This window comes from Centrocercus urophasianus, unplaced genomic scaffold (genome assembly GCF_019232065.1).
Source record: "Centrocercus urophasianus isolate 14NV4802_14NV808 unplaced genomic scaffold, USGS_Curo_1.0 seq_17, whole genome shotgun sequence".
In the NCBI taxonomy this organism is placed as follows: Eukaryota; Metazoa; Chordata; class Aves; order Galliformes; family Phasianidae; genus Centrocercus; species Centrocercus urophasianus.
Window position 1 is genome coordinate 14,115,835 of NW_024884722.1, and position 20,889 is coordinate 14,136,723.

Consider the following 20,889-nt stretch of genomic DNA (forward strand, 5'->3'; position numbering starts at 1 on the left):
TCCAGCTCTGTAGCCAGCAACCTTTCAAAAATTCCTGGGTTTGCTGTAAACGTTGCAGTATTCTCTTTAAGGTCCTTAGCAAAAAACATCTCTCTGACATATCTCAGCCCTGTTTCTGTGCATTTTGTTTGCATTTCTAGGCAACTTTCAAGGCTACTGATTTCTTGGGCCTTTCAGACTTACCTGTACTCTCAAAGGTTTTTAAATCTCTCCATGTTCAGTCACCCTCAAGTGAAGAACAATCTTCCCTACTCCGTGCAGCCAAAAAACTTCTCCTCACCCAAAGCACACCACCTGGGACATGACAAAGACCAGCCTCCCTCTCTCTGCTACCCAGCACATCATTTTTTAGCAAATACAAAAAATCAAATGCACAACAGCAAAGTAATAAAGTAGATATTGACCATAATCCTGCTTCCTTCAGTCATGGTTGGGATTTCAGAATAGAGATTGGGCTTTATATGCAGTAATATAGCAAGGTGCAGTATCACTGGCACTATCAGAAGGGCTCAGCTGGCAAAGAGATTCCACTTTCTGAGCGCAGTTCCAACATGATGAAAACACTCAGGTGTGTGCTTGACTCCTGGTACTCAACCTTAATTTAGATTTTATAGATTCATAAAATACAGGAGATCACTGCAATTGTCTCTCTCTGCAACACTACACAAGAATTAGAGACTACTGAGATTTGTCTTTGCAAAGAAAATGTGACTTTGTTATAAAGGTTAGTAACAATGGTGCAGAAACCACTTTCTCCATAGGTTAACTAATTTTTACTTATTATTAAGGAAAACTACTAAGCTGAATTTATTAACCACACTCAAGCTAAATGAGCCTGTTAGCTTTCTCTTCAAGATCAACAGGCCAAAGGGCAATTGTCAGCTGTCTTATCATAGTTGTTTCACAGTTCTTTAAATCTACATCAAACCCACTACTCACACTTCTGTGGTCAGATAAACAAACTGATTTTTAAATCAGTTTCTTTAAATCAGTTTTAAACTGATTTTTCCATCCTCAGGATTGTTTTATGTCCTTGGATCAAATTTCCTCTCTCCTCTGAAGTCCCATAAATGTGTATATATCCTCCTTCCTCTTCTCTAGGAATTTTTATATTAGTTTCACCACAAAAAAAAAAAACAAAACAAAAAACAAAAAACAAAAAAACCCCACAATCCTGACTTTTAGTTTACATTTCCCTTATTATATGGTGAAGAAGAAAGAATTATATCAGCTTTTGTTATAGGGTTTTTTGTTGTTGTTTTCTTTTCTTTTAAAATCTGTAATATTGAACTGGTCACTTAGAAGCAATTTTCTTAGATGGTTATCCACAGTTAATTACAACATTCTCTACATCAGATGTCTTACAAACACAGCTGATAATGAATAGATTTTTGGAAGGATATCTCCATTAAAAAAATAGTAATAATTTAAAATATATATATATGTATTTTTTTCAGCATAGTGCAAGTATGATAACTTTATGGGATAACTTGTTAAATATCTTATAAAATACTTCATAGCAATAAAGTTACTTCAGAGCTAGTGCTGGGGGGAAAAAAAGCACAACAGAAACACTTAAGAAGATGTGAATTCCAATTCCCTGAAGAGGCACTGATAGGTATTTTTAGATTTTCAACCTTCATGTTTTTGTTGAAGATCATTCCAAATTAACAATCCCATTATTTTATTAGGGATCAGTCACAGGCTGTTCTATGAATCACTGGTCCACTTCTTTTAATGAAAACTATTTGCCTTGGATAAACATTTTTTTACTTCTTTGGAATTATTCCTGATTTTGAAAATTGTTACAAACTGATCTGAGAAAATTTCTCACGTAGCTTCCAGTCTGGGATTAATAGTTTCCGAGTCTGCTGATTTGAAAATGCTTATTTTTAGCAGGTGCTCTCTCACATCCATCCTTAGAAGTGATTATAATTTTTACTTGATTTTACCCCAATGTCACAAGGAACCGATACTTGCTGTTTCCAAATTTAAAAACATAGTTGTAAATGTAAGCAGAGTAAATCTAACATGCAGTCTTTACTGCACTGTACACACTAAAAATAAATATGTTCCCTTTACCTAAAGTCACCCAAAATATCACAACTAAAGAAGATCCTGCCTTCTAACCTTCTAACCTGGGTCATTTTGTGATTAGGCACTGGTCTTCACCATCACCCCATAAACTACAGCTGAAATAGCACTTCTGTACATTTTGAAAAAAGTATGACTTGAAGGGCAGTCAGCTATGAAGACTGTATGAAGTTCTGGCTACTGCTAGCTGCAGAACAGCAGCCTTCGCATTAGTCTGTGTCAGAGAATCTGCAGTTGTTTGCAAATTTCAATTTAATCTTCAACCATAAATTGCTGTAAATCAAGTTTTAAAATGTGGGCATTTTCATGTCTCAAATTTACAACACCATCAAAATCAAATATATTTTTTAGAGCAATTATGTCAATAATCATAACCATTTTCCTTTTTAAAAGTGATTATGCACACTTACTTAAATAGTCTGAGTGCTGGCACACCAATAGTATGGATAGTAGAGTCAATCCATGATCGAATTGGGGAAAAATCTGAATCAATAGCTGAAACATCAACCCAAATATGGTCTTCACCATTCTTCACTACTTTAATTAAACAAAATTCTATCCCTTTTTTAACATTACAGTCATAATTCCTAATATTGTTAGGTGAATTAATTCTGTTAAGGCTAATTAATATAGATTTATACCAGCCAAAAATGTAATCCCATATGTTCTTCTGAAATACAGATATGTTATTGTTATAAATTTCCTTCTTAGAGAGTTTATTGAAGCAGAACAGAATTATTTTCAGTGAAATAGTTATGACAATCCAAAGTAGGTTGTAGGCATGCTAGTTCAAGGTTGCAACACAGAAAAATCCCTACTTAGGTGAGGCAAATGGAATTCGAGCAGCTCAAGGAACTGATGCCTGGGAGCAATCAATGCAGCTAGAGTGAGGAATCGTTAGGAAATGGCATCAAAGGCTCAATCAGCAATGCAAAACTTTACAACTGCTGCCTAATCATGCAGCTGCCTTTTTCTATTTGATGCCAATTTTACCAACTAGAAGAACTTGAAATTCCCAATGCAGAAAAATGGTCTGAAATTCTGGTTATGTCCCGAACAGCTTGGTTTTGACAGGAATGCACAGCCCAGCACCAGAGTTCAGGAACAAAGATTCTTCCCTCCATGCCATGAACATTTCTACTGGTGGGCATGAAAGAGTGATGAAACCGCTACATGGGGGACCTCTCAGGTGACCAACTGTTGAAGAAGTTAGTCCAGAAAGCTATGAAGTTACCCAGAATTGAGGAAGAGATTCAATTACACATCTGAAAATTAATATATACATAACTTTGTACATACACAAGTTATATATACATAAGGGAAATATACATACTTAAACCCATATAGATATATGGAGCACACACCAGAAATGTCAGACTTCATACGAACTGCCATTGCTGCTGGGACCTTCATGTAAAACACAGCAAGAAGGGGAACAGTTCTGCCTATTTTATGCAATAATTTCAGAGGCTGGACAGTCACATTCAACCCCATCCTCTGACTAAATAAATTTAAACCAAATTCTCTTATGTCCCACTGCCATGCTCTAGTCACCATGCACTAGTCTGTTATAGTTAAGAATACCTTCAACTTCTTCTGAAGTTGAGCCAAAATGCTCAATGAAAAATTCAGAATGTAAAAAGTGAGGCAACATTTGTTTACACAGAGTGAATAGAGTTCTGCATGAACGGAGCATTCATCTGAGAGAAATAAGCTCTTTGTTCTGGCTCTGTAACTGTTTCTGTATCTTGTCTCAGAAGCAGTTTTTGTTGCTATTGAAATTCAGCTGTCACTCAATAATCCATATGCTGCTGTTCTGTGAACTCTGTTTATAAAAACATTCTCTAGTAACGATAAATCTAGACCACTCACTTTTTTCTCTCCACCTATCCCAATGGGACACCAGGCCTTCCTTTCCCTGACCTGTTCACCTCAGCAAGGATGAATGATAGAGTCTAAACCAGACCACAAATATACTGGAATAAGTATACACAGGAATGCATCTATATTCAAAGCCAAAAGAAAATTGAAATGGCAATGTGAGCTAATGCAACATTATACTTACATGAATTTAAAAAAAAAACGAAAAAACAAAAAAAAAAACAAGTAGAGTGCAGCAATGCAATCTCTTCTTTCTCTGTTCATGGTACATATCTAACAACAGGAACAGTGCTAAATATATTCCATATGTTTTTAGCGAAAAATAAAATACTCTTTACACAGTATGCAACTGAATATTGACACAGATGGCTCAGCCTATATGCCTACAAATTTCCCATGAACCTCTATCCCACAAAGGAATTAATCTCTTACTTCCTTGAAGAAGTTTCCTGGAACCATTAAAACCATAACCTGTGTACTGCATTGCATCTTTTCCATTTAGCCGTGCTACTTTGAAGTTCAGCAGAGAGACTGTGCTCTCTTTACTTCTGCCCATTCATCCCTGATGATGCTGCATCAAAAGAATAATAGTGCTGATTTAACCACATAGTTCCCAGCAGCTTCCAAAAGAAAAATCTCTAAACTTTTCAGCTAAGAGAAAGGCCCTTTTAAACTATTCAAATAAGGGTAGGGTTCATAGCTTAGGAGTAAAACACTGCAGGATCCTTCACTAAGAGCTGCTGAAAGGAAGGCAACATCATGACCTCAGTGACATTCTTTGATGAATCTGGGCTATGAAACAGTAGCACAAAACTAGGAAGCTGTGAAACAGCCGACAGGTGTACTGTCAAAAAGCATTACAGTGTTTTAAGCTTCTTTTTTTTTTATTTTTTTCACTCTTCAAAATCAAAGCTGATTAAAAAAAAAAACAAGAAGAGTACAATTCTTCTCTTTCTTTTTATATTCTGATTTTGCTGGCAGGTAATTTTTTCAGTAGTAATGCTACGAGCCTGTATATTACAACACAGTAGAGAGGATGTAGAGTGTTGTAAGCCATAGAAATTCTGGAAAAGAAAAAAGAAAAAAAGAAAAGAAAAGAAAAAGAAACAACACAAAGCATTGAAAATGTTTGTCCATAGGTTTAAACTATCTTATTTGGGTTTGATTTTCACAACCACTGTGCCCCACCCCCCTTCTCCCCCCCCCTCCCCCCCTCCCGATATTTTCTTTGTGCTGGGATCTCTGGAGAAATCCTAATCTTTTCACCAAACTCTTGACCTCCAGCTCTCTCACTGCACTCATTTCTGCCAAATTTTATCCTTCAAAAAAAAAAAAAAAAGAAAAAAAAGAAAAAAAAAATCAACAGGAACAATTTATTTTCTATTTCTTTCCTCTCAATTCCATTTAATGAAAACACTTCGGAGTGACCTGAAAATCTTCTACCATTGCCAGACCTCTCAGACAACCACTGCTCCCATTAACATAAGTGGAACTTAACAGAATGGGAGAAGGGATGAAAGGCTGCACTTGGGCACAGGCCCAAGAATCAAGTCTGCTTAAAAAGGTAAAAGCACAACCTACAAGAAGAAACGCATTCTCTGCTTGGAATTAAGGGAGCGGGATAACTGAGGAAGAAGCTATATATAAATAATAAAGAGATAAAAATAGAGTTGTTCCTCAGCAGACATTAACTGCCACAGCTTCATTACTTTTCAGTGCAGCATAAAGTTTATCTGCTAGAAGTCTACTTCAATACGTGCATTTTCCATAGAGAATTATGATGGAAATCAGAGAGACCTACAAAATTAGTAATAATCTTTTAGTATTTTGAAGACCAAAAGTCAGCTGAAGGAAGAGAAATTCCACTAGGATTGTATCAGGAAAGGTCTAGTTTGATGCCCTGACATTAAATCCAGTTGAAAGGCTCTAAAACATAACATTTGTTCCATCAGATAAGTTTCTATTTATTTGGGGAATGTTTTTTAAATCTTTTAAAACCTCTTAACCCATTATACATTAATTAAAGTCCATGGGTCAAGAATCAGTTCACAGGCATTCTGTCCAGGCTATCTACACTGAAAGCTGACTGCTTAGCACTGGGGCCTATGATGATTCATTTCATACAAAGTGCTGCTCTTTGACATGTTGAAATGTACTCAGTTCCTTTGAATGGTACAGGTAGTAAATGTCAAAAATATATTAGCTGACCAGAAAGGTTGAAAAAGAAACATAACATTATTTCTGACATGCTGTATTTCTGATCCAGGAACATTTTGAGGTACTTCCACCTATTATAATTGGAAATCTTCCAAGTTTAAAGCTGCTTGGAAAAGAAGAAAACTGAATAGAAAAATCCTTAGATTAACAATTCATCTGTGAAATGTGTGCAGTCAAAAAATATAGACATCATAAAGGGCTACAACGATTCTCACAGTGGATGCCATGAAAATTGCTAATCTATGGGCTGAAAGGAAGCCAGAATTCCTGGAGCTGTATACTCAAGTTTTCAGATCAGCTGTCATCATACCATAAGGTAACAGAAGTCCACTATACTTAAAGTGGAGCTCCCTGAAAAAAAAAACAGTAACTTGGGAGGAACTACTTCCATTTTAAGAAGAATGTGTATCTATACATGTATAATTTCATATATATATAGTATACTTATATTATATATATATAATTTATTTTTTTTAAGTATAAGAACAGTTTTACTGTGCCACCCAAACCTCCATTTAGCCTAACTTCTTACCTCTTACGGGAATATACAACAATGCATAGAATATTCCTGATACAACCTTCAACTGCAGCATTCTGAGCTGTAGGATACATCTAGATAATCAAGATAAATAACCTAGAATAACATCCAATTTCAAAAAATAATATGTGAAAAAGAGTCAACTTAAGTACTACATAGGCCTAATTCAGTGGTTTTGGAACATACATATATATCTAAATGTTATTATGTTCATACCCGCTTTTTCCATAAGTTAACAACTTTATGCAGAAGTTCATCATCTTCCCTCTGTCCTGGACTTGTGATCAAAAAATCAATATCATGCCCAATCTTCTTACCCCTGAAAGCAATGAATAACAAGAAGAAAAATAGAGTTAAATTCTTGTTGAATTTCACACTACTTTCAAAGAGAATATATATATATATTTGGCTGCATTATAAAAAGAGAATCAAGTGATTGCAATGTTTCCTGAAACACAATCAAAATTGAATCTTCTCTTTCTTTTATCAGGTCTGTCATTTTTCTCTGTTAGCTAATAATCTAAAGTTCTGATGCATTTTCTCCGTTGTTCAATTAGATACTGCAGATCCAAGTAATGATGTTAAATCTCTTTCTTCCCCTTAAGTCTCAGAAATGAAGGTCTTAGTCATTGCTGAAAAGAAAAAAATCATAATCAAAATACCACAATACATCTTAGGAGTCCAGTGCAGTAAGAGCAGAAAAACTTTTCAGTATAAACAATGCAGTCTTAAATCTACATCCCTTTTTTTTTTGCTTTTTTTTTTGTTTTTTAATTAATTTTGTCATAAAATTTTTTTATTTTTTTTTATGACAGGCATAATCCCAAATATTTTAATTTTTTTCTCTTTTGTGTATAATATTGTGTTTTGCAGGGATTGGTTTTGGGTTGTTGATGATTTTTTTTATTATTCGATTGGCCTTTTGTTAGGGGGTTTTTTCTGAGAACAATTCAGCCCTAATGTGACTAAAGCTTTTTATTAGACTTACTAGGTATTGAAAATTATATCCATATGCACAGTTTAATCATAAATGCTCTTAGAGAAAAATGATGTCATAATCTTTCTTTCCTACATTTAAATCTAGACATTCAACTTGCTTTTCATCTAGTTGCAAATTATTTTATTTCTAAATCGTATTAAGATGTAGTTATCACTGGAGAACAGGAAAAAAAGCGAGCTATTTGGATTGCTTCCTTTCAGAATCATAACATATTTGAGAAAGTTAAAAATTATCCTAGACTGCAAAACATCTGAGGCCTGCAGAACCAATACAAACTATTCATTGCATTTGAAATATTGCAATAAGAACTGTACACACGTTTATTTATTGGCTGTAACCAGGCCAGCCTGTGGAGAAAGCACAGTCATTTCTGTAGAGATGTTTCTGAAAACAGGTGCAATAAGCAGGAGAAGGAGTAAACACCCAGAATCTGAAGTAGCAGCACTTGACTGTAGCACAGCTCCAAAATCTCCTGTGTTGGAAAGTCTATCTATCTCATGCAGCTATATCACAAGGGTACGTGATGTTATAGTTCAGGTATGTTTCAATTCAATTCTGTTCTCAGTATCAAAGAAGATGTAAATTGTTACACAAGGAGTGAAAATTGGAACTATCAAAAAAAAATATTTCTTCCTTTGTATTTAATGAAATGATTCCTTCTCTTGAAGTAGCGCAAAAACTGAACTTGATTTCTTAGACTTGCAAGTCTGTAGGAACAGAGCTGATTGGCAGATGTCTACTACCATTTGCGTGAGTAGAACAGTGTTAGCAGCAAGATATAAGGAAATGAAAACCTAGGTTTCACATTTGACAAGCAGTCTAACTCACTATAATGAAACTATTATGCTATGTCTGCAGCAAAGTCAAAACTGCTTAAACAGGTGGAAATGATTTCAAAAGAAGTTTCAAACAAAGCATCAGTCTAGCCTTAGAATCTGAACAGTAATTCAAACTCACGAATACTTAGTATTCCAAGTAAAAATTTCTAAGTGTTTCTGTAGGATGACATTCATTATCTCATAAATTACCATAATAATTCAAAATTCTTACATAGCACTTTTTACTTCATGTCTCAAAATTTTGTTTTGTTTTGTTTTTTTCCAAATGGAAGGAACTTGATGTTCCTATCTTAGAGATGTAGAAAGTGACATAAGAAAACTTGCCTAAATTATTATAAAGAAAAATAATCAAAAAAACTTGGAAATGGATGGAATCAGGAGTTGATTCCTGACTCTTCCTCTGGTAATCAACACATACTGAATGGATGCATATTTTAATTTTATCTACAGCTGCCTGCCTTAAGCTGGCTGTAATAAACCCAAGATGTTCAACCAGCCATTTATTTTGCATAACAGAGTGCATTTACTAATATGCTTGTTATGATTGAAGTTACAATATTTAGAACTGATATAAAAGCATGCAATATATAATTACTGATACTGTCAACCATATTTCAGCTTCTCTTTGAAATGGTTCTTATTGGGAGAATTTCCAACTGAATTTGTTGGCTGTTATTGTAACATTTAGTCAGATCTCCACTACTGCCACTTGCAACTTTTTTTTATTCCAAATAAATCTATCACCTTCCTTACAATAGAAAAGCAATATGGTAAATTCATAAGCTGTATAATATATACTATTCATGGCTCATAAGTCATGTAGAAAAGTGCATGGTGGTACAGTCCTTCATTCCAATGAATTTGAAGGGAACATGGTCATTGATTACAGCAGAGCAGAGCCTTTCCTCGCATATACATATATATTTACACGCAGTATAAGATCAGATAGAGACAGGTTATTCTGTCCAAGCTCAAAGAGAATATGTATATGTTTATCAACAATTATCTCCATTTGCATGCCGTTTTACTGAAGATGAAGCAAACTGTATACCCTGATATGATATAATAAAGAACTCGAGTTAAAAACTGTGGTGCAGATATCTGATTCTCAAATCAGATTTGAAACCCCAGAATTAATCATCCAATTGAGTGCCTCAGAGATGAAACGCATATCTCTTGTTCATTACCAAAGTTCAAGAGGAATGACGTGGGCCTCAGTCTTTTCAATCCTCACCATATTCAGGGAAGCAGGTTCCTTACACAGAGTTATAAATTGTCTCTGCCATGACACACCATAACCAAGGATATTAAATACGTATCCTTCACTTAGAAATGAAAACATTTTGCTTGAAAAACAAGCATCAAAATGATGCTGTGACCACCTATTTTTATCTTGTATTCAGTAGCCCACTGATTGATACGCCGATCCTTCTTCTTTTATTGACTTATTTATCTCAGTTAGGAATACTGGCAATCTTCCTGCTTTACAGGAGGCAGCTCCTCAGTCATCTCGCCTGCCTCCCACAGTGGTACATTTCCATGACCACAGTTCAGAAACAGTGTTTGAGTCCATGCCAATGTCCACAGGTTATTTACTTACTTGTTATTAGCTCTTGGATTAAAAGCACTCATCCGGGAAGAAGAACACTCAGTCTGACGCTTTCATAGCCAGGTTATTTCTCATCGAGTGAGCCTTAAATATGAAATGCAGAGCCAGTGTTTGGTGCAGGGAGGAAAGTCCTAGGAGTTCTCCTCTCTAAATGGGCATTCCAACCAGTACACTGTATCACAGTTTTTCTGGCTCTACAAATCTTCTATTGTATATTGCTAAGTGCCATGAATCCATGCATGCCAGTGGTTTTAGCACACTAATGGATAGTCAGAGATTGAGAGATATGATTCTGGCAAGTCAGTAAGTACTCTAACCACAAGGCTTTTATATAAGAGTTGAATTATATTATTTAACAAAATTGTTTAGATCTCTTTATATAATCTTTCTTCTTATATTTAAATCTAAGCCTAAATCCTTTTCAGGGTGAAGCTATGTAAGAAAACTCCCACCTTGAAGAACTGAGCCTGCAGCTCAGTTTTTGTCCTAATCATCTGCTCAAGCCTGACAACTACAAAAGACAGAACACTTTATTTAGTATGTTCAATTCTGAGCTGACTAAACTTTTATAAAGTTAATGATTGACTGCAATGGAACACTTACTTTTAAAATTGTTGGAATTTTCTTTTTTTAATTTTTTAATACAAAATCTAGATTCCAAATCATTAAATAATATGAATTAAATTTAAATATATGGATCAAAAGATAGTATGGTAAGGATAATCACATTGTCCTGTTCTATAATTTCAACTTAATCAAGATTCAATATTTTGGAGTACTCTGTATACAGAGCATTTTGAAACCTCAGGACATTCTATAACAGAATAACCCATGTAACCCATATCAGTGGCAATTCTGATAAGCTGGTTTTAGCTGAGGAGAGACAGACTGACATTTCTTTACCACTAACAGAACTTTCCTATTGGAGGAGCGTAAAGCACCTTTTATACAGTAATGAGTTATGTTTCAAAACTGAAAATCAGTTAGCAAGCACTGAGCTTATAAAGTGTTCAAGTGGATACAGAAGATGCTTTATTTTCATGTGTTCTTGCCTTAGGTAAAACTGCAATCTTTTCTTAACCTTGCAAGTCCTTGAAGCACGTGAAGTACAAAATGAACATCAACAGTCTATCTTCATAAGAATAACTGCATTTCATGCTCAGTATTTTCTTGAAAACATAAGCATCAAAGAAAAATCACAGGCAGCAAAATTCCCCTGGATGGATCTGTCATAACACTGACTTATTATTACCTTTACTATTGATGCTATGTTGAGCATAGAAACATTACTTCACAGTGTTGTCACAATAAGCTAGGCCTTCCCTGCAAAATAAGGAAGGGAATTTCTTCTTTGAAATGTTGCAGCCTTAGTCCTAGATGTGTACACCTCCACTTTCTGTATCTGCTCCCTTCAGTTGTGGAGACCATCTGCAGTAGCAGCATTTTTCTTCAACTGTAGTCAGATGGTACCTCCGATATCTACTGTATTCACAGCATATACAGACAGGCCTGTAACTTCCAGCTAATATTGCTATGCAATAGTTACCCTTTACTGTTATATTCTGCCCTCAGTTTTCTGTCAGATATCATATTTATCGTATTGACCGACAGTATGTTTTTCCTCTTTTTTTTGGCCACAACACAGGTAATTTATTTTTCAAATATTTTGTGCTCAATTACTATGATCTCACTCTTGTCTATTTGCTTGGAGCCCATGGAAATGCCAAGGAAGAATACTCACATATAGATACCTCTTTCACAACTCTTTAAAATGTACCTGCTTACTTTCAAGTTCCTAGAAGCGCAGTCTGATAGACATAAGAATTTTCTCTCGTTTGATAATCCAACTGTAACCTTGCTGTGGAATGAACCTATTCTCAGGTTGAATGATTTACCTCAGCTTTGTTCTTTTTGCTAAATAAAAAATGATTTTCCTGATTTCTGATAAGAAATGCAGAGGAATCTTCATTTTGCTGGCTGGTTTTTTTTGTTTGTTTGTTTGTTTTTAAACCAGAAATCCACTTTAGTATCAGACTTTCCACAACAGTTTATTCTTTCTCCACATCTGCCATATTCTGTAATTTAATCAGCTCTCAAAATAATTTTAGCACAATCACTTGAGCACTTCTGGAGGAAGAAGACACTCAAGATTCTGAAGATAAACAGGAAGATCACCAGAGATAAATTTGGCACACTGGCTCAGACTTCTCACAGCTTGGACAGCAGACCAGCTAGCAAATTTGCATTTCTTTTGACAAGAAATTTCCATTTTCCAAATGGAAAACTCTTTGTCTGTTTTCCTCCTCATTTTATAAGTCACATTACAGTCATAACTCCATCCATTAAGAAAACGTTTTCTATCCCTTATTTAGGCAAAGTTCTTGTTGACAGTATGACACAGCACTGTACATGTTGAATGAGGTTTATGTTGTGCCTAATCTTTCAGTGTTTGCACATGAGAACACCACCACTGATATCACAGGCTGTAATCAAATGCTTGTAGCAAAGAGCCTAGAGGACTAACAGGGCTAATTTTCAATATCTGATCAACTGTATTAATTAGCAAAGAAACAATGAGAATTAATTACATAATGAACCTTCAAATAATACATTCATTCAACTGCCAGAAAATATAACAATGAAGTAGGAAGAAACAATGGAGGACAGAGATAGATTTGCCATAGACATTTCTGGCTTCATTCCATATGAATATACCTTATATTCCTGGTAAAACTGTGGGAAAATATTGTTGAGGAAGGCACATGCACTCTCAGACACTGGATATTGTCTAACATTTTGAGTTAGTCTGATGGGCAACAGTGTGCTAGAGGGCAACATTGGTGGTTGGTGGAAGGTTGGACTAGGTGATTTTACAGGTCTTTTCCAACCTTAATGATTCTGTGATGGAACCGGATTATGTTTAATAAAACAGAACATCGCCAATAATATTAACTATCTGATTCAGTAGACTGAAATAATATTAAATATATTAATGGATGTTTTACCTGTCTGAACTGCACAATTTACAATGAATAAGAAAAAAACTACTGTTACAAAATAGCTGTGTGAACAATGATTGCTATTGGGAAAGATAACAAAAATATCAGGTCATTGGAGATTTCTATGCAACCAATAAAAGTGGTAAGATTTTTAAACTCTTACTTTCTGATCTTTCTAGTGTTTAAACACATTTTGATACAGAATAGGAAAATTGGTAAAAGGAAACTCAGATCAGTACTACATAGAGTAGATAGTGCATGAAGAATGTGAACAAAATATCACGGGTTATAAATCTCCCTTTCTTCTAAAGAGCTGAGATTAAAAAGAATCCAGATGAAAGTCATCTGCAGAGCAAGCTGGGCAGTAGATAAATGCTGAAAACCAATACTGAAGACGAAGACAAACCCTTTATTTGTAGGAAGAAATACATGTATTCATTGTATGTTAAATTGAGTGCTCTCTTCTCTGCATTCTTGTTTTGGGTAACGCAGGGAGGACAGCTCCTAGACAGACATCCCCAAGTGATTTGAAAATGTGAATCCATTTGAATATTTCTTTGAATTTAGATGAGCAAGATGCATAAACATCTAGGAAGACCAAATGAAATTGCTGAAGCAATGACTGTGTGTTAGTGGAAAAGGGATTAAATGTTGCAGAACATTACACATAACTTCAGGAACAAACTGCAGTACAGCACAATGAACTTTTGTTTAGGCAGCAGAGAGGCCGAGGATAAGAAGCACAATCACACTTTTAGGACATAGCAAACATAGGTGCCATAAAAATATATGATCCTGGGGGAGACCTACAGTATCATTAGCATGCATGCATAGTCAAACATACAATCATAGCTGTATTCAAACACCCACACATATGCATACACATTTCATGTTTCTGACTCTTCCAATATTTACGTCATATTTTTACTCTAGGGAGGCATCTTCTTCACTGGGTCTGATCTAACTCTCACTCTACAAGTAATGTCAAATTACTGTGTGGTATAAACTGAGTTTGATCAAGGAGAAGTAGCACAGTAATTCTGTCTCTACCACAGACCTAGTTAAGGTACCACTACCAGCCTTTCACCAGCATTTGCCTTCTCAGAAAAGGAGGGAAAGAAATTCCAAATCCTAGGTACTTTGCATGTTTGCGAGTTTGCTTATTAAGCAGACTTTGCTGAGACATAGATCTAGAGAAGGATAATTACTTATAGCCAGATATGAAAATGATTCGGAGTTACTTCCACTCAAACTACAAAGAGCTACACTCTTCTGGAGATCCCCACCATAAGGAGAAAAAAGTTTAGTTGGAAGTACCGAATTGTAACACTGCTAGAGATGGTACAGTGAAGGTAACATCCTGGACCGCTAAAAATCCAGAAGAGAAAAATTCAGTTAATTACAAAGTAATCAGAAATGACATTCATGATTTGTTCTCGACTGAAACACTGCAGATTTTAATGCCATTTTGAGCAACTATGCTAATGTTCCTATTCAGAGGTGAGTTACTAGCAACTTAATAAAAAAAATGCAATGTAGATTAATAAATAAAACTGTCAGGTTTTAGATAAGTTAATTTACTGAATACATAATTTAATTAGAAATTATTTCAACACATTGCCTTCTGAAATTTTTTTCAGGACTGAAATCTGGACCTAGAGTTAACTTCATTGATACAAAAGGTCATTGACCTCTATGAGGTATACAGATAATACAGGAAAGAAAATGGCATGTTCTAAGGAACAGGGTAGAAGCAGATCTGTAAAAGGGCTTCTGCAATGGTGATTTTATGGTGAAAGATTTTGCTGAATAGAAGAAATGACAATGTTTCTGAGTGTTTGCAACAAGAACTGGGTAAACAGCTAAAGAAAAGTTTAAAAATTGTCTTGTTTGTGACAGAAATGTTATTCCAGTTTACAAAAAAATAATGTAACATTTATTTGAGGTTATTTCCTCAGAAACTCTTTACTGTATATTCTGATCAATACTATACAGAATATTAACAGCCTGGGTAGTATAACATAAATGATATCAGCCTGTTGCTATCATAAATGACCAGTTAAACCTGGTATACTACACATAAACTGCTCTTAAAATCACAGTCAGCTTTAGCTTAGCAGTTGTTCTTAATATTCAGGTCAGCTTCACATTTTCAAAACAGCATTTAGATTCGAGTGTCAATGCAACACTGATTCACATATATATAGAACAGATAGCAAGAAAATAAATGCTCACTGAAGTTCAAAAGCAGCTCAACCAAAGTTAACTGTCCAAAAGCACTGACACAGAGAAAACAGAACAGAATGCAGAGAGTAACTGTTCACAGGTCTGACTTGCAACATGCACTGATTACTTTGTCAGTAGAGGGAGGGTGGAAGAGGAGCATTCAGCCAAAATAAACTAAGGGCACTCGACCATGTCAAACTCTACCAGCAACTTCTCTTGCTCTCTAGGCTCATGATCTTTATACTTCCATCTTATGTGACAGAGACACAAGACTGGAGAAGACACTAGTGGCAAGATTTCATTTTATAGTTCATTGAATTTGATGAGTCGGAAGTCACAGTATATATCTTCCACCAAAGTGGAGAGGTAGTAAGATTACCCAGAGCTTGGGGTGGTTACACATACATTTTGCAGTTGGATTATGATTTCAGTGACTGGCATTTCAGCCACCGTGATGGACTTGATTTACATGAGAATAGGGCAGTCAGCATAAAATGATTTAAATATTTTAGGAAATCTAAACCCAAACTGACCCCAATGTTTTGGTCAATATCAAAATAAAATTTTGGAATCTCTGTCCTCAGGGATAATTTTTCCTTGGTTGAACAGCATGGGGCTCCTTGAAGGGATAGTTAATAGCTGTGAGATATTTTAATAGGATGCTGATTAATGGCTGAAATGGCAATAATCAAATCAAATGAACTGAAATAAATTCTGCCACCAGCAAAGACAATTAAATGCAAATTTGACTTCACAATACATCTAACTAAAAAGATAACATACAGTTATGAGACATACTCTGACCTCTTTGGAGGCAATTTTTGGGTAAAAACAGAATGCTGTAGCTTTCCTTACAAAAGAAAACTTTGTAGCTTCTTCCGAAGAATTATTTTTGCATCGATTTAAGAATAAAGTAATTTTGGATTAGGATGCCTCCAAAATGAAAACAGAAACTGAGCCAGCATTCTCCTGGACAGCTGTAAATCAGTCTTGTGTTCTACAAAGGTTTAAATTGCCAAAGATAGCATTTAGAAGCTTTTTCACAGAGGCAAATTGTCCAACACAGACTCAGCTGAGCTGTGTAAGTATTTGGCAAAGATTAGCAGGCGTCCTCTTAGAATTGCTTGAGGATGGACACTTCATTAAAATGTTACTTTTCTTGCCCAGTATAACACTAATTCTAATTAATCAGAGGCAAAACTTTATTTTCTACAGCAGTGGAAGCCATTTATTTTATTTTTGAATTTAATTCAACTCCATGCTGAAGCAGCTGTGAAAAAAATCCTTTTCCCTCTAGGAGCAGAAAGTTCATTTATAAAACATAGGGGAATATACTTTTAATATAGCATGCACAAAACGAGCACTTTCACTTTTATTTATTCAGCAGGACATGAACGCTATGGAGCATCAGTAGATGAGAAAGCTAGGAAAACACCTAACAATGCAGAAAATGCATTAATTGTGAGCATCTTTCTTGTCTCAACATGGGGTAATGTGTCACCTGCTGTAGCAGAATGGACCATATCTTGGCATGTGAGTTGGGCTCTGACAGGGAAAAATCACTGAGGCACAGAGACTTAGTGAAAAACCTGTGCAGTACCAGTTAAATCTTACACAAAACCTAATTTCACCCTCAGTGACTACACTGCCTCAAAGAAGTATAGCAATGCATGCCATTCGCCTGATCTCTCATTAAATATACTTTCAAAGACCAAGTGTATGCTATGCCTGACCGTGTGTGCCTTTTAATTTTCTGAACCAAAAGAAACCTAGACAATATTTCTCAGAATGCAAAACACCTGGGCACTCCACTTCATGTCATGCTGATGTCTTTTTTCAAGTTTACTTTAGCAGATATTTGATGTTACTTACTCACAGTAAGAAAAAAAAAAAAAAAGACAATGAATGGTTATTCACTGAAAGATTTAACTTACTGTACTATTAAAAGCAAATTATCCCTTATATTATAAAGTTATATTGCATTATCTGTATTAAAAACTACTTAATGAGTTAAAAATATTATAATGCAAAAAAGCTGAAAAGATTTCTTTCCCTCACCTCTAAAGGAAAAAAAAAAAGTGAAATTGATTATAAAACCAGCTTTTTACTCCTGAGAGACTACAAAATAGGTGAATGGCCATGCAAGAATTTAACCACCTGCTTCTTAATTAGAAAGTATGGCAATTTCTAGGTATTACAACAGTTGCACTTAAATTACATAATCGTCTTCCAGCTTTCAGCAACACAAATGTCTGAATGTGGCTGTCATCAATTATACCCTGATGATGAATATTTGTCTCTGGCTTGTGTACAACACTTCTTGCTACTAACAGCTCTAGATTGCCTGAATTCTGTATTTCACATAAATTCACCAACCAAAACAAAGCTATGCTTAAGCTTTGATTCACCAAGAGTGCTGTCTCAATTTATGGAAATATTGCAACCATTCCTGGAAGCTCTCCATATAATTTCAAACTTTTAAATCTTATGTAACGTACCATACCAATCTGTCACAATTTTATTTAAATAAAATACATTGCTGAAGTTTTGTTTTTGCTGTCTTGGCAATTTCTTTAAATTATATTCCATTCCAATCAAGAATTTCAGATGACATCATAGAAACTTCCTGTGCACATAAATCAATGTTGAAGCAAAACCCTTTCAACACTATTTGAAAAACATATTCACTCTAATGAATACTGATGTGGTTTTGAGAGCTCATATATTCTGCACAAAGCTCAGGGCATAGAGATGATGATTTAGTCTTAAGTCACCAAACTAGTTTGCAAGTGTAAATTCTACTGTCATCATTTTCTATGTCAGTGTGCAGCAAATTCTCACTCTTAAACTTTCTATGACAGAAGTACAGTGACTTTGGTTACCAAGAACAGTAAAATTTTAATTATTCTGAAATCTGAAGGAGGAAAACAAAATTCCAATATATATTAAGGCTGAACTGAGGATAAGGTGCAGACCAGACTTGCTCAGATAACTTGAAATACCTAGTGTGCTCTGGCTTAACTGAAAGGCTTAAAGACTGCAGAATTATGCAGACTGAGAACCAAGGAAATTCAACTACTACTTATAAGGAATGCAACAAAGAAATTAGTGCACCCAAAAACACTGGATGTCTCCAGGGACATTACGATCTTTGTAAAAAAAAAATAATCATAAAAATAAAAAGTAAAAAAAAAAATTTTTAAGGAAATGACTTCTCCCTCTCTCTGCCAAGAAACATGAGATAATTAAAAGAGAGTGCTGAGAACTATAGGACCGCATCTGATCTTCCTCTAGAAGAACTCAGAATGCACAAACATTTATGTTCCCTAACTTCTTTGGAATAGACAGACAACTTGCACTGCTCGGGACAAGATCCCAAAAACTGGTAGAGTTGGAATCTTCCAGATCTGGATTCACTATTGTATAGAGATACTGCTCTGATTCGATATAAATTCAAATGCTATGTTCACTTTCTAGTGGTGTTCTGACACAAAGTTGAATTTACCATCATGATGTATTTAGACATGGAAAAACAAGCTGGCTATAGATAGCACATGTACTCCAACTGCCTGCAGGTGGATCTAAACAGATGAAATGCACTGACATTCTGGATTTGTAAGTCATAAAATTTTCTTTTTTTATTTGTTTGGTTTTTTTGTTTCCATCTCAGCTGGTACACAATCTACTGAGGTGACACATTTTAAACAGAACTAGCTGCAAACTGCAAATTCAAACTTCAGCTAAACAATGTATGTATTGCTAGAACAATAATCCAGTGATATCCAAAATCATTAATAATTCAGGAAGGAAAATGGAAAGGTCAGCTGCATTGAATTTATTTACTGAAATAAGCAGGCAACAGTCTGCATTATTAATTATGAAAGCTGCACATTTTTAAAAATGCGTTTATGAAGCTATTTGTCGCACTTATATTTTTTTAACAGGAAATAAGTGATTTTGCTACTAAGGAAGTTTCCATTTACTAGTTTCAATTCTATTGACCGAAACAGAATTGTCTGGTTCAGAATTTCTACTCTGTTTACTTAGAATCTCATCATTAATATATATATATTCAAGACATTTTACATTATTTTGAAAGAAGAAAGAAAAAGGGTTTTATACAGTCACTATAAGAAAATTAACGAAGTTTTATAGCAATATTTTTGCTGTTTAAGTTTTCTGGTTGTAGAATTAAAGTTGTGTGTTCAAACCTACCTGACTTTGATTCTCTCTAGATAACTCCCTTGAGAGTTTCAAATTGATTATTTACCTTTGCTATATTCCTTTGTTAAAGAAACTTTTCATCAAAATGTTCTTTACTATGCATGACTGCTTTGGCATTTCCAAAAATCAAAATGTTCACTTTGGATGATTTAAAAGAGAAATATTAACACTTACACAAGGAAGGAAATGAGCACATTTTCAGGATGTCTAAATTATATTAGATGTTCAGCCTTGATTTCACTTATTTGGAAGTGATGGAACAATCTATAGAATCAACCTACCATAAAAAGAAAGGTTCCTGTGTGCTTCCTGCTCAGCTGTACTGGAAGTTATATAAACATGACAGATTTTCTATTAAAATTCCTTGAACTGAGAAATAAATTACTTGCATGCACCACACAGAAAAAATGGCAGTAACACCTCACCCCATCCCAACTCCTAAAATAAAATAAGATTGAGACTTTTGTTTGAGCTGATAGTATGATTACTTTGGGTTCAAGTAATTGTTTATGCATGTTAGTCAGTTTACAAAGACAAAACAAGCTAATTTATGAAGTCAAATTCCACATAGTTGTGATTATTTTAAGGTTTCTTAATCATCCATTCCATATAATGGCACAAAATATCTGTTAATTTAAAATTTAAACAGTTGTGTCTTTGCTATCATACAGCCACAGGCTGGTTAGTTTGAGTCAAGACTTCCTATCTATCAAGAAAATAATTTCTGAATTACTTCTGAAAAAATGTTACACGTAATGTAAACCTGATATGTGCCACACCTTTGGTGTTAATGACTCTGCTCTCTTCCTGGAAATTTTAAAGTGAACTGTTTGGTCTTTGCAGGCTGACATTTTCCATAAATACACTTATATATTCCTGATGCAAGAAGGGTAGTTGGGGGTTTTACAGAAGCAACAGTCTGGAGAAAATGAGCTAGCTGTCTTTTGAAACATAATTTGGACTGTGCAATCTACTAATTTAGTCTGAAGGAAGAAGAGTTTATTCTTAACCTTTGGGATTAATTTAAAAAACTTAAGAATTACAGAAAAAAAATGATGTTTACAATTAAAGGGAACGTATTTTACACCAGAATTATGAGATACAACAAATATGCTCATTTCACCACAATTTTTTCAAATATAAATTGAAGTTAAAACTTTGTCTGCCAGTCTACATCAGCGTTTTGCCAAGATAGCCACCCTACTAGCAGTTTCCTGGAGCTGAAATGGTTATACTTTTTGGGCAAAAGTGCATTATCCCAT

General features: G+C 34.9%; 1 protein-coding gene across 1 annotated transcript in view; it reads right to left on the reverse strand.

Moving 5' to 3' along the window:
* Positions 1 to 20,889, reverse strand: part of DNTT (DNA nucleotidylexotransferase) — an 81,558-nt gene that overhangs the window by 22,984 nt on the left and 37,685 nt on the right. Inside the window, exon 8 of the mRNA XM_042818531.1 lies at positions 6,947 to 7,049. Within this exon, the coding sequence (XP_042674465.1) occupies positions 6,947 to 7,049 (103 nt within the window). The remainder of the gene's footprint in view (positions 1 to 6,946; positions 7,050 to 20,889) is intronic.